Here is a 13579-nt window from a genome sequence, read left to right on the forward strand (position 1 = left end):
AGCAACTCCAGGTGCCCGGGCAAGGGGGGTTAGGCCCAAACGGCCTTCCGTGGACAAATGCTGCTCGAGTTGTGGGTGGGCTCCACAAGCCTGGGCTGGCCCTCAAGCAGAATCAACCTCGATCTAGCCTGGGTTTCTTGACGTCGACAACAAAAAATTAAAAAAAAAAAAGAAAACTAAAAAAAAAACTAAAAATTTCAGAATTTTAAAAAAATAAATATTTAGTCATATTTTTCACTTCCTACATCAAAACTCTATATAAATTCCTCTCTTCATATCTTATGTAAATAGTGGTTGCCATGACAATGGGTGGAAACACACTTTGCTTTTTGCAAGGCAGCCACTATTCACATGAATAGTAGCTGCCCTAGTCCCCCTTACCATGGCAAAGGGCAAGAGGAAGTAAGGGTAGATACTATTCACGTGAATAGTGGCAGCCTTTGCAAAAAGTAAGGTGTGTTTCCACTCATTGTCATGGCAAAGGACAAATACTATTCACTTTTTTATATTTTTTATTATAAACCTAACCAATTAATTTGGAGAAGATTTTCAGTTCCCACATGTCAATATTTATTATAAAATTCATATATCATAATTCGAATGAATTTTTCGGATAAAATTTTCGAATAAGATTCAAATTTCAAATTTCAAATTCAAATTCAAATATCAAATTTCACATTTTTATATAAGATTTCCACCCTATAAAATCGCTCCACATCTCACCTATATCCTCTAAATCTCTCTATAAAACCAGAGACCCAACTCATACCTCTCACACCAAATCTTCCCTATCTTTACATTTCTCAGATTTTAGATTTCATACTCCACTCTAAATGTCAGACATGAGGAGATGCTTGGAGAGGCAAGAGCGAGAAATTAAAGAAAGAAGGCATAGACGAGCTGAAGAAAAAAAGAGTGCAGCAAGAAGAAGATGAACAAGTTGCCATGACAGTGGGTTGGCTCGGTCTAGAAAGTCAAGGCCGCAGTCATGGTTCACAAGTTGGCCATGGTCCGAACGTGGACAGACATAGGCATTCTCGGGGTAAAAATCTTTTGGAATATTACTTTATCCCAAATTCTGCGGACTCCAATGTTAATTTTCAAGGGCGATATAGAATGCAACCCCATTTTTTCAATAAAGTCATGCATGATGTTTGCAATTACGATGCATACTTATTTCTTAAATGTGATGTTGCTGGGGTTTTGAGGCTTCTTTCAGAGCAAAGCTTACAATCATTATATGAATGCCGCAATGGAGCATTTCCACCCGTCGACTAGAGCCCGGGCTAGAGCATTTCCACCGTCAATGGCGTTAGCCATGACGTCACCGCCGGGTTAGAGGTCGCTGGTTTGTCCTGTGGCTTACGTGGGACCCACACCTTGCCTTGGCAAGCTTGGCTCTGGAAGTGCTAGCTTGAGTTGGGCCTATTTTACTCGAGCTCCGGTCATTGGGTGGAAACACTCGATCGCCAAGATTCGATAATAACATTGTAAGTTTTTGCTCCAAAAGAAGCCCCAAAACCCCAGCAGCATCACACTTATGAATGAAGCATGCATCGTAATTGCAAACATCATGCATGACTTTATTGAACAAATGGGGTTGCATTCTATATCGCCTTCAAAAATCAACATTAGAGTACACATAATTTGGGATAAAGTATTCTTCCAAAAGATTCTTACCCTAAGAATGCCTATATCTGTCCATGTTCGGGCCACGGCTGACTTGTGAACCACGACGGCGGCCTTGGCTTTCTAGATCGAGAAAACCCATTGTCATGGTAACTTGTTCATCTTCTTCTTGCTGCACTCTTTTTTCTTTAGCTCGTCTACACCTTCTTTCTTTAATTTCTCGCTCTTACCTCTCCAAGTATCTCCTCATGTCTAACATTGAGAATGGAGTATGAAATCTAAAATATGAAAATGAAAAGATATGGAAGATCTGGTGTGAGAGGTATAAGTTGAGCCTCTGGTTTTATATAGAGATTTAGAAGATAGAGATGACACATGGCGCGATTTTAGAGGTTGGAAATCTTATCTGAAATATGACATATGAATATGAATTTGAATTTGAAATTTGAATCTTATCCGAAAAAGTCATTCGAATTATGAGATATGAATTTTATAATAAATATTGACACGTGGGAATCAAAAATCTTCCCCAAATTAATTGTTTAGGTTTTAAAATATTAAAAAAAAACAAAAAATGAATAGTATTTGCCCTTTGCCATGGTAATCGGTGTTGCAAAGGCTGCCACTATTCATGTGAATAGTATTTGCCCTTGCTCCCCCTTGCCATTTGCCATGGCAAATGGGTGGAAGTGCTCCTACAAACTCACCTTTTTCTCCCGCATTCTAAAGGCTTGTTTGGTACCCTATTCAAAAAAAAGAACTCAAAATTCATTATTTTTTTTTTAAAGGAACTCAAAATTTCTCTCTCATTTTTCTCTCACTCCCTTATCTGTGATCTACACAACCATAGCATGCGTCTATATGTTTAGTATTACCTTTGAAGTAAAAAAACCTCACATCACAAGCATTAAAATTTCCAAAATAAAGATCATTTGGCATTATCATTCAACCAATACCCACTTCAAATTTTCTCTAACATGGTAACTGACTCGCATTAATTAGGAGCTCTCCTTTTTTTAAGAAGACTCACATTAAATTAACATCATACGTATTTTATAGTCATATTAATTATTCTCATGTTGACTGACAAGACCACCGGTCAATGTGAGACCTTGACCTAGTGCACGGTTACAACAAGAATCAAAATGAAGACTTGAGGTATGGAAAAACAAAAAGTTATGTCTATAATATACTTTGATTTATGGGAGCTTTAGGCCCAGTTTGGAATTGCTGTCACTTTTAAAAGAAGTTGTTTCTGCTATGCTTTGAAAATAATTAGCTGTAAAGTAAAGCAGCTCCATTTTTAGTAAACAATATTTTTAAAGTGTTGTTAGTATAAAAAGCAGTGTCAAAACTATTTGGTAAATTTTAATATAAAATTGTTATAACTGTGAATAATGACTAAAATAGACATGATGTTAAAAGTGTTATGTACTAATCATGTGGTGATAGTGGTAGTGATGGAGTGGAGGTAGTGGTGGTGATGAAGGTGGAGTTGGTGGTTGCGGTAGTAGTGGTGGTGGTGGTAGTGGCAGCATGGCGGTGATTGTGGTGTTGGTTGTAGAGGTGGTAGGGGATGTGGAGGTTTTGGAAGAGGAGGTGGTTGTGGTGGTTGTGGTGGTAGTGGTGGTGGAGGTGGAGGTAGGAGGAGGTGGTGGTTGTGGTGGTGGTGGCGGAGGATGAGGAGGAGAAGGATGTGGTGGTGGTGGTGAAGGTAGTGAATGTGGTGGTGCAAGTGGTGGAGTTGGATGTGGAAGTGGAGGTGGTGTCATTTTTTAAAATGAATGATGGTATTTTGGGAATTTAAAAAATCATTAAAGTTCATCTCTGCTTTTGAAAGCGACTTTGAAAAGCAACCCAGTGCTTTTAAAGTTCTTTGTCAAAAGGTCATGCTTTTAAAATAATCGGGATATTTTTTTACAAACACCTTAAACTGCTTAATTTTAAAGTGAAGCAGATTTTTGGCCAAAAAAAACAATCCCAAATGAGGCATTAGTTTCAGACCTAATAATGGGGCTTGGAATAACAGAAAACCCAACCCTCTAGAAATTCAATTTAAAAACCCAAAGCCCATTTTCAAACACACAACATTCAAAACACCTATAAATTATAACATTACCATCAACAGAAGCCCAACCCAAACTTCATTAAAAAAACCCAAACTAAATTACAAGAGTGCAAGAATTCTATAGTGAATGGTCGTTTGGTATAATGATCATGACTGACTAAATCCGAGGCGATTTGGATTAGCTCGGATTGGCTTAAGCTAGATTAAATCTTGACATACGCATCGCATAGTCTTGCATCGGACTAAGAAACTGGATTGTAAAAATAGTGAAGACCTATGTTTGATTCTGTGTCGGACTAAAAAATAATTATTTTAATATTTAATTTTTAATTAGAAATTTTAATCTAAAAATAAATATATAAAAATATATATAACTTTAAAAAAAATTAAATTAAAAAATTAAAAAATATAAATATAATGTAGCATTTTGGGCTTTCTTTTTTGATTCTTTATATTTTTAGGCATTTACAGGTTGGGCAAAAGGTTTGATAAACAATATCAGCACTTAATTTTGAGAGCCAAGGTATTTTCTTTTCTTGAATTCATGGTTTGTGACTCAAAGTTTTCGACTTGGGTTCGAGACCAAGCTGCTTTTGCTGTTCTCGGTCTGGTTAAATTCAATAAGAATGTTTTTGTGGGATTGGTGTTGATGGGTCCGATTGTTAGAGCTTTAATTCAAATGGGTTCATCTTGTTCGATTCAAGTCCTCACTGGACTAGTCAAAATCATCAGAACCCCTCTGGTTGATGACGTCAATGGAGAAATCCCAAGAATTATCAGCCTCCTGGGTTCTGAAGACTTGTCAACTAAAGTGGCAGCCATAAATTGCATTCTTGAAATTGCGTTTTTGGGCAGAGAGGAAGTGATTGGTTTAATGCTTGAAGAGCACCTGATCAAGAAGCTTATGGGTGTGCAGAGATTGGAGGTGGGTTTGCAGTCCAATGAGGACGAAATGGAAGTGTTTGTGCGGAGGAGAAAGAGCCAAAAATGGAGGAAAGTGTGGAGAAATTTCCATTTTCAAGGTGGGTGGCAAGTTTTGCAGTGCAAGTGGAAGTTGGGGAAGGATTGGAGCAAAGTGAGAAAAGAGCTTTTAAATTGGAAATACTGAAGAGAGTGAGAGAGGCCTCTGTTTCTGATGCAGAGGCAGCTACTGTTGTTGCAGAGGTGCTGTGGGGTTCTTCACCCAAAGAAGAAATTTGGGGGGAGCGCTGGGCGTTGGGTTCTGCCAGAGTCCGTTGATTGCGTCTGTGATGGTGTGGTTTTGATTCAAGCCATAAGCAAATCCTTCGGACTCGCATTTTCAAAATAGGACGCTCGCTATTTTGTGAACCCAATTTTGGGCTCTCTATATTAGACACACGAGTCCGGGTTTTAACTATTGGACTATAGAGTATCATTTAAGTTAATTTCCTCCCTTGCCAAACATAGGTTTTAAGTATTATTTAATACAGTCCAGTCCAATGAGGCATAGTGAGGCATACCAAACATACCCGAGGTTCTTATATAAGGCCTTTAGGTGAGGCTCTATCTTTTAACTCTTTGGATCAGATTGGTTAACTTGAATCAAATTAGTTAGGTTGATCCAACGGATAAGAGATAGGACCTTATTTAAGGCTTATATATTGGGCTTCAAAAACCCAAAATGAACCATGCCACCGACTTTTATAACCAAGCCCATACCCAACTTTAAAAAAACCCAAAATACAACATGCCCAAATAGAAAAAGAAAAAAAAAACAACACAAAAGAAAAAACCCAAACAAGGATCCGTACAGAAAGGGCAAGCAAAAAATAAAAAATAAAAAATAAGGCTGTTTGGTATTCTACTAAAAAAAAGTGAATTCAAAAACCATGATTCTTTTACAAATATGAATTTTCAAATACAATATTTAAAAACTTGTTTGGTATTGAACTTTAAAACTTGTTCCAATTGATTATCATTTTTAAAATTTTAAATTTTTTAAAAAAAAAGTAAAGAAGAAGCCCATTACCTCTATTTATACCTCTCTCTCTCTCTCTCTCTCTCTCTCTGATGAAGCAATGAAAATTTGGGTTGTCGAGATCTAGGTCATTGACATCGTCGTCTTTCATCAGAATGGTCTCGATCTTGCCGATCCAATATTGGGTGAGTTCAATGGAGCCTCCTCCACCATTGATGACTCAATCGATGGAGAGAGAGAGAGAGAGAGAGAGAGAGAGAGAGAGAACTCATCCCCAGATTGAATATCTTCATAATATTGATGCTAGAAGTGGGTCTATACCTAAAAAACTAATGGATCGTTTGCTTCTCTAAGAAATACTTCTACTCATAAGTGCATCTAACAAAATCGCTTTTATTAGAAAAATCTTGAATTTTCATATAAAAAAAATCTAAGTGCTTTAGCACTTGGGAGTGCTTCCTCCATAAAGCGATTCTATGATCTATAAATGCTTTTAAACTTTTTTTTATCAAACATTATCATAAATACTTTTAGTTGTCTTTTAATCTCTCTAAAAGCACTCCTAAAATAATTTATGCAAAGGAGCTTAGAGCTTGAAAGGTAAAGAGTCAGCCCCTCTTCCATCAGATGGGTCTTCTATTTATAGGCGTAGTGCTAAGGCGGTATGCATGGCCTGGGTAGGCCCGTCCCACTAAACTAAACAAGTGGGTTCTAGTAATTCGTCGCCTTCGAGTAGATGCCCAATTAGAGGTCAACAAGTAGATATTCATGAATGCCTTCTGCGTGGCCCATTGGTAACCATACACATCATCTTAATTTGTCGCGTCCCAATCAATATTAATTTGTACTGCATGCATTTTATTGCTCTGTGTTTTTAGTGTAGAACTTATTGGATTGATTAACCAATTGAAATTTAGTCGTAGTTCAGAAAACATCAACTTGATCCTGAGCAGCTGAACTCCTTCGCCATTGCTGGCGGTTATGTAACCAATTGAATTTAGTCGTGGTCTAGTTCCTAGTTTGGCCCTAGCCTGCTTTGCTAATTCAATAAAAGGTTTATTGGTTTGTTTATGCATATATTCTTTCTATACGAATGATATCGTAAAATGACAAAATTGATGACACATAATATAACCACTTGAGCTCAAGCTCGTTGCTTTCTTTAAGTTTTCGTAAAAGTGTACGAATTTTAATTTTTCGACCCTGCGCCTTAATATTAGAAAATGCTATAACTTCGCTTCAATTTTGTTTGGTGAAAGGAATTTTGTGTTTTCATTATAAGTCTATTGCTGCCAGTATAATTCCACTAGTTTGGGCAATTCTACTCTAACTGGCAAGACCCGATAGTACGAGTTCTTCTGCTTTAAGAATATGTATATTCCACTTTCAAGCAGGTTGCTTTCAACTCAGAGGCGCCAATTTCTTTGCAAATTAATCATCATATATATAGTTGGGGGTGTATCAACTTTCGGTCTCACTTTGTTTTTATTTTTTTTATTTACTTCTTTTGGTCTCACAAGATTTCTACAGTTGGGAAATATTCCTTGTGCATCGTCATATTATTAGAGGAAACTTAGAAAGCCTTGTAGCACACAACTTTTCTTTATTTCTTTTCCATCAATAATTGCAATTTAATATCTGTCTCATGCCAATCACATTACTCACTACCTAATAGCTTTCACAGTGACTTTTTCAGTTGCTCAAAACACTTCATTTTTAGGTCTATAGGTGAGCGAGACTGCTAGTACTTAATATTTCTTCTTCTTTTTTTTTCGGTCGTGCACCTAATATATCCATTTACACTATCTTGAGAAAATTATATCCTATTACAATTTACAATAAATAGTTTTTTTTAAAAATTATTATATGTAATTTAAATTTACTGTTAGATTTTTAATTACTTACAAACCCACTTTTTTTCTTCTCATTTTTCTCACTCCACTATCTTCCACCTACACAACCGTAGCGTGGGTCCTATATTTTTAGTATTATCTTTGAAGTAAAACAAACCTCACACACAATCATCTTCCAAAATAAAGGACCATTTGGCGTTATCCTTGCAAGCAATCGTGTCATGCCACTTCAAAATTTTCTCTGATATGGTAATGGACTCGCGTCAAGTAGGAGATCTCTTTTTCAGGAAGACCTTTCTGTGGCGTTATTAGCTTTTTCTGTGCAGTTTTCCGTGACTCACTTTGTCCTCGCATTACAGAGTGGGTCACATTGATTCATTGCAATGCGGGACCCCCAACACTAAACTTGCCCTTTTTTTTTCTGCAGCTTAAAAAGAAGAAGAACTTGTGTGTGAGCCGTGACACCACATGACATGACAACATTTGTATTGGATTTAGTATTAACCACGCCATTTAGAGTTTGATAATATCAAAGAGCTTCAATGGGAAGAGTTGAAAAATAAACACTTCGGATTGTTGAAAATTCATAATAGACTTTATAAGTTATTTTTTAAATAAAATTATTTGAAAAATTCCTTAAATATAAGAGGTTGTCGATAATATTATTTGTACTTACATTTATTAACCATTTTTTTTTTCAATACAAAAAATACTAATATCATTGTTTAAAGTTCAGAATTTAATGTTAACACCATAGGTATAATTACGTCAACATGTCAGGTGGTATTACAATCACGACAAAAAAACTCATGAAAATCAGCCACTTAAGCTATCCCCTCCACCGCAGCGTTCCCTTCTCCCTTCTATAAATTGTGGAGTAAGGCCCTTCCCTAATGCACCATTCTCTAATCTCTCTCTCTCTCTGTGAATATAAGTAATTAAATAATTAATAGATATAGAATTTTAAAATGATGAAGTTGTCATGTTGTGGTGTGGGGCTGTGTGTTGTGGTGATGATGGCGATGGTGCTAGGTGAAGAAGCAAGGATGACAGAGGCAGTGACGTGCAGCCCATTGGAGTTGAGTTCATGCTTGGAACCAATTAGGTCTGGGACACCTCCTTCAACCACATGTTGCCAGAAACTGAGGGAGCAGAAGCCTTGCCTTTGCGGATATCTCAAGGACCCAGCCCTCAAGCAATATGTCAGCAGCCCCACCGCCAGAAAAGTTGCTTCCACCTGTGGTGTTCCCTTCCCTCAATGCTAAATTAATTACCATTATTAATCACTCCTTAATACTTATATAAAATTAAGTAATAAGAATGATGACTTCATTAATGTCATTGTTCAAGACCAGCAATCATGATACTATCAATTGTGCCTGGAGAATAATGGGATATATGTTATATGGTTAAAGAAAATAAATAAATGTCAGTGTAATTGATTTCTGAAATATGCGGTTTTGCTTCATTTAGCTTGGCTGCTATTTGAATTTCGTTTTTTATGAAGTCAATTCAATGGCTCATAGATTAGCTCGATTTGCTGTAACTTTATTTCAAGTGCTAATGTGGTATGGGGACCCTTTCAATATCATCATGATGTCTTAGTTGAAGATCATCCGTAATATTTCTTTCAATAAATAATTTTTTTCTTAAAAAAAACATATATAATTTGTGGTTTTAAATGAATTGAAATTTGCATTACCAATTTATTTATGATTAGCATAATGTAATAAGTTAATTGTAAATTAAACTTGTAAAAATCGCCAATATCCCCAAATTCATTGATCTTTGATTTGAGCATGCAAGAGCTTTGTTGATGTCGTCAGATGAATATCTGAGCTAGAATTGTTGATGTCACCAAATATCATATTCAGTGAAGTTGCATTTCCTCCATACTACGGCAATGATGTGGTGGACGGTATTGTTGTCTAGTGAAAGACTAAGGGTTAGGTTAAAGACGGTAAAACTAGGGCGATTATTTGATTAGGGTTAAATACGGTGAGTAGGTGTACTTATTAAAATTATATTTGTTTCACAATTCAATATATCATTTTTGGTCATTTTATATTAGGATAAATTAGTAATTCAATAAATAGTTTGATATCAGGGTGTACTCGGTTAATTTTAGAATTCGTTTAGCAGCACTCATTCAATAAATAGACATGTAATTAATAATAAATTGCCCGTTTTAGACTTCAGGGACTTAATACTCGTTTGGGAGTGATTCTGGATACGCAAAAAAGCACTTCTATAGAGAATTACTTCTCCAAATAATCAACTTAAGCAGACTTTAAGTGATTTTATGGAAAAGCACATGGGAGGTGCTCCTGCTCATAATCACTTTAAATCACTTAAAGTGATTATATGAAGAATCACATGAGAGGTGGTTCTCCCTAGTGATTCTTATCTAGAATCACTCCCAAACAAGCCCTTAATAGGAACAAGAAATTAAAACAAAAAAATAGCAAATACACAACTATAACTCAGCATATTAAAAAAAAGAATGTAATTCTACGTAGCATGATAGTCAAAAGACTTGAATCAACAACTACTCTTATGCGTGGATTACACCCAACTTCGGTCACCAAAATTCAACTTATGCCAAATTTTGTAATCCCGGTGTGAATGTGGTCCTCCCACGTGAGCGAGTGTGTTGAAGAAGACTTATGAAAATCAGCCACTCAGTCTTCGCCTTTCCACCACAGCATTGGCTACTTCCTTCTATAAATTGTGCAGGAGGAGCCCTTCCCAAATGCACCATACTCCCTCTCTCTCTCTCTCTCTCTCTCTCTCTCTCTCTCTCTCTCTAAAATTATTAACTAGTGCACTTTGAATTAAGATGATGAAGTTGTCATATTCAGGTGTGGCACTGTGTGTGGTGGTGATGGTGGCAGTGATGCTAAGTGAAGAGGCAAGGATGGCAGAGGCAGTGACATGCAGCCCAGTGCAGTTGAGCCCATGCTTGGGCCCAATAAATTCAGGGGCACCTCCTTCAACCACATGCTGCCAGAAACTGAGGGAGCAGAGGCCTTGCCTTTGTGGATATCTCAAGAACCCAAGCCTCAGACAATATGTCAACAGCCCCAACGCCAGAAAACTTGCTTCCAACTGTGGTGTTCCCGTCCCTCAATGTTAAATCATTTTCCAATATCAGTCACTTTCTTCTGAATCCTCTTCATCATGAAGAAGTAGTTATATATATATATATATATATATATATATAATATGTAACAAGAATGATGACTTAGTTGATGTCATTCTTCTAGACCAGCAATCATTGTACTATCAGTTGTACCATGAGAATACTGGGGTTTTAAATGAATAAAATAAGTTTGCATCTACCAATATATTTGTTTATTTATTTATTTATTATTAGCATAATATAATAAAGATAACCAATATCCCCAAATTCCTTCATCTTAGATCTGAGGTGAATTCCAGCCGCACCGCAATTGCAGACTTTGGGTCTCTCTTTTTGGGGTGTCGGTCGGTGGAGCTTGGCATGGACTTACTTTTCTCAGTCCAATTACGAAGTGATAAGATTTTGGCCTCTTCCAACTCCAAGGAGTTTAGGCTGGGAGACTTGACTTAGTATAGTACTAAGATTGGACTCACTTGGTTTGATAACTATATTAAATTTACTAGTTTAGATATCAAAGTTGTCTGGGTGGTGTAGTCGGTTATCACGCTAGTCTCACACACTAGAGGTCCCCGGTTCGAACCCGGGCTCAGACATTTTTTTTTAAATTTCCTCTTTTTTTTTTTTTTTTTCTCTCTCTGATGCTAATTTTCTTCTCATTTATGTTTGACTTTTCATCTGATTCTGGTGACCCTCCACCGCCAATGGCTAAGCACACTACAACCCAAAAATTTAATGAGTTTGTTTCGTTAAAAAAGAAAAAAAGAAGTTACATTTACAATTTTGCCTGTTTCTTTTCTTTACGTCACTTTCTTTTTGGGTAAACTACCGAAAACCCCCGTTGAACTATAGCGCTTGTTGAAATGTCCACTCTGAATTATTTTTTCAGCCAATTTAACTATCAGACTATTTTAAATGGCCAATTTAGCCCATGCCGTTAGTTTCCATGTAGTTTCATCCAATTTTCCGTTAAAAATAATTAAATCTTTAAAAACTAAAGAAGCAAAAAACAAAAAAAAAACAAAAAAACAAAAAAAAACCATGGCAACATCGGGTATTTAGGGGGCGGACCCCATGGCAGATTGATGAGCTACAACCCAACAACCAAAGAGACCAAAGTTCTGGTCCACAACCTGTAATTTGCCAACAGAGTAGCAGTCTCTCCAGAGACGGGGAAAGAAGAAAGAAAAGAGAGGGAAGAAGAAGAAGGAAAAGGAAAAAAGAAAAAAAAAAAAGAGAGAAGAAATTATGATTTTACATTTTCTTTATTATTTTTTGGTATTGTCCTTGTAAAATGACAAACTTACCTTTATAATTAACAGAAAATTGAATGGAAGTCTAAAAACTTGACGGCAGGGGCTAAATTGGTCATTTAAAATAATTCGAAAGCTAAATTAGCTGAAAAAAATAATCTAGGGGGGACATTTCGATAGGGGGATATTCGGCCGTTTACCCCTCTTTTTTTGAACAAGGGCAAAACCAGAAATATAAGTCTCTGTTATTTTCTTTTTTGTTGGAGACCCAATCAGCCATCCCAATTTCTCTGTGGCTTTGGGCCTCTGCAATGACTATCTGAATTCAGAGCCCTAATGGGGCGTGGAAAGTTGGGTCCAAGATGATATCAAAGGGGGCGTTTTGGGGTCCAAAGAATCGGACTATGGAGAAGACTTCACTGTTGAATAGGTGACAAGGTCGTTGATATTTGATCCTTGGGTGGTTATCTAGTGAGAACGCTTATGTGCGAACGTTATATGAGAACAAAATCCAGCCATCCAAATTATCCGAACGGCTAAAGAGAAAAAGCAAGCTTACGGTAAAAACGGGTAGGCTGCATTTCCCCTAAGCCTAAGTGTCAAGTCACGCTTGTCGCGCCTTTCTTGTCAATAAATTGATGAATTTATGAATTTATGAATCAACCCTAAACACCCAAAATACCTACCAGACATAAATTTGTGTATTTCTCTTGTTGCAGAAACTCCCTGGTGTACTATGTTTCTTTCGCTTCCTCCCTCATCTAATATTTCTCATTTGAACGTCTGAGAAGGTACATTTCTCTCGAATTCCCTCTCTTTCATTCATATTAAAGTTTGCACGTCATATTGCATTCAGTTAATGTTTAAATCACTTAATGTTTAAATAATGTTTAGGATTTTAGGGCATTGATTTTCTGGGTAAGAGTAGTCTATCTCTGGTGTAAGATTTGAGGCTTTAATTTTTTGGGTAAGAGTACTCTGTCTCTGTAGTAGTTGTGTTTGCAAAAATATAAATTGGCTTCAGTTGTTTTTTTGCGTCTTTTTCTAGTTTCTAGTAATTTGTTGAAGCATAGTAACTAATTTTTAAAATTTTTCTGCGGTTTAAATATTATTTACTTTTTCCAAAAGCTGGGTTGTCTTTTTATTGCAATTTGTTGTGGTAATTTGTTGAAGTGTAGATTCACAGTTGTTGGTTGTTCCTATTTTTTTTGCATTGTGCTTGCTTGTTGTCTTTTCTTAAAATTCCAGGAACCTTCATGTGTTAGTCATTGTAATCCTGCATTGCCCATCTAGTGGTGTGAGTGTATGGCATCATTTTAGGGATTTAATGGGGTTTGGAAAACAAAGAATAAGTACCATTAGAAGTAGAACGCAGAAGAGAAAACTGAATCTTAACTGTGAATATGAGATGATTTGGGATGTAGAAGGATCAATGCATCTTGTAGTAGGTATCAATTCTGTATGTTAATGTGTTGAAAATAGTGTTGGTAGGTATCAGTTCTGTATGTGAATGTGTTGAAAATAGTGTTTGTAGGTGAAAATTATGCATCTTAATGAGTTGAAAATAGTGTATCAGTTTTGCATCTTAATATGTTAAAAATAGTGTTAGTAGGTATCCATTATGTATCTAAATGTTTGAAAATAGTATTTGTAGGTATTAATTAGGTATGTTAATGAGTTAAAAATAATGTATCAGTT

The 13579-nt window shown here is 36.3% G+C and overlaps 1 protein-coding gene, 1 non-coding gene and 2 pseudogenes across 2 annotated transcripts; all 4 read left to right on the forward strand.

Annotated features, from left to right (window-relative positions):
• Positions 1–4151: 4151 nt before the first annotated feature.
• LOC148917598 (uncharacterized) lies at positions 4152–5654 on the forward strand (annotated as a pseudogene).
• Positions 5655–8375: 2721 nt separating this feature from the next.
• LOC103328640 (non-specific lipid-transfer protein 2 pseudogene) lies at positions 8376–8940 on the forward strand (annotated as a pseudogene).
• Positions 8941–10234: 1294 nt separating this feature from the next.
• On the forward strand, positions 10235–10834 carry LOC148917599 (non-specific lipid-transfer protein 2). Its single transcript, XM_089051305.1, has one exon. It carries the CDS (start codon positions 10329–10331, stop codon positions 10623–10625), a length of 297 nt encoding a protein of 98 aa, XP_088907431.1. The 5' UTR covers positions 10235–10328; the 3' UTR covers positions 10626–10834.
• A 316-nt stretch (positions 10835–11150) lies between these two features.
• TRNAV-CAC (transfer RNA valine (anticodon CAC)) lies at positions 11151–11224 on the forward strand. The gene has a single exon. It is a non-coding gene; the product is annotated as a tRNA-Val (tRNA).
• Positions 11225–13579: the final 2355 nt, after the last annotated feature.

Source organism: Prunus mume, linkage group LG4 (genome assembly GCF_029339155.1).
Source record: "Prunus mume cultivar Tortuosa linkage group LG4, ASM2933915v1, whole genome shotgun sequence".
Taxonomy (NCBI): domain Eukaryota; kingdom Viridiplantae; phylum Streptophyta; class Magnoliopsida; order Rosales; family Rosaceae; genus Prunus; species Prunus mume.

Excerpts from the sequence above, each read along its gene's own strand:
- LOC148917599 (XM_089051305.1), top strand. The coding sequence starts at position 10,329 with ATGATGAAGTTGTCATATTCAGGTGTGGCACTGTGTGTGGTGGTGATG.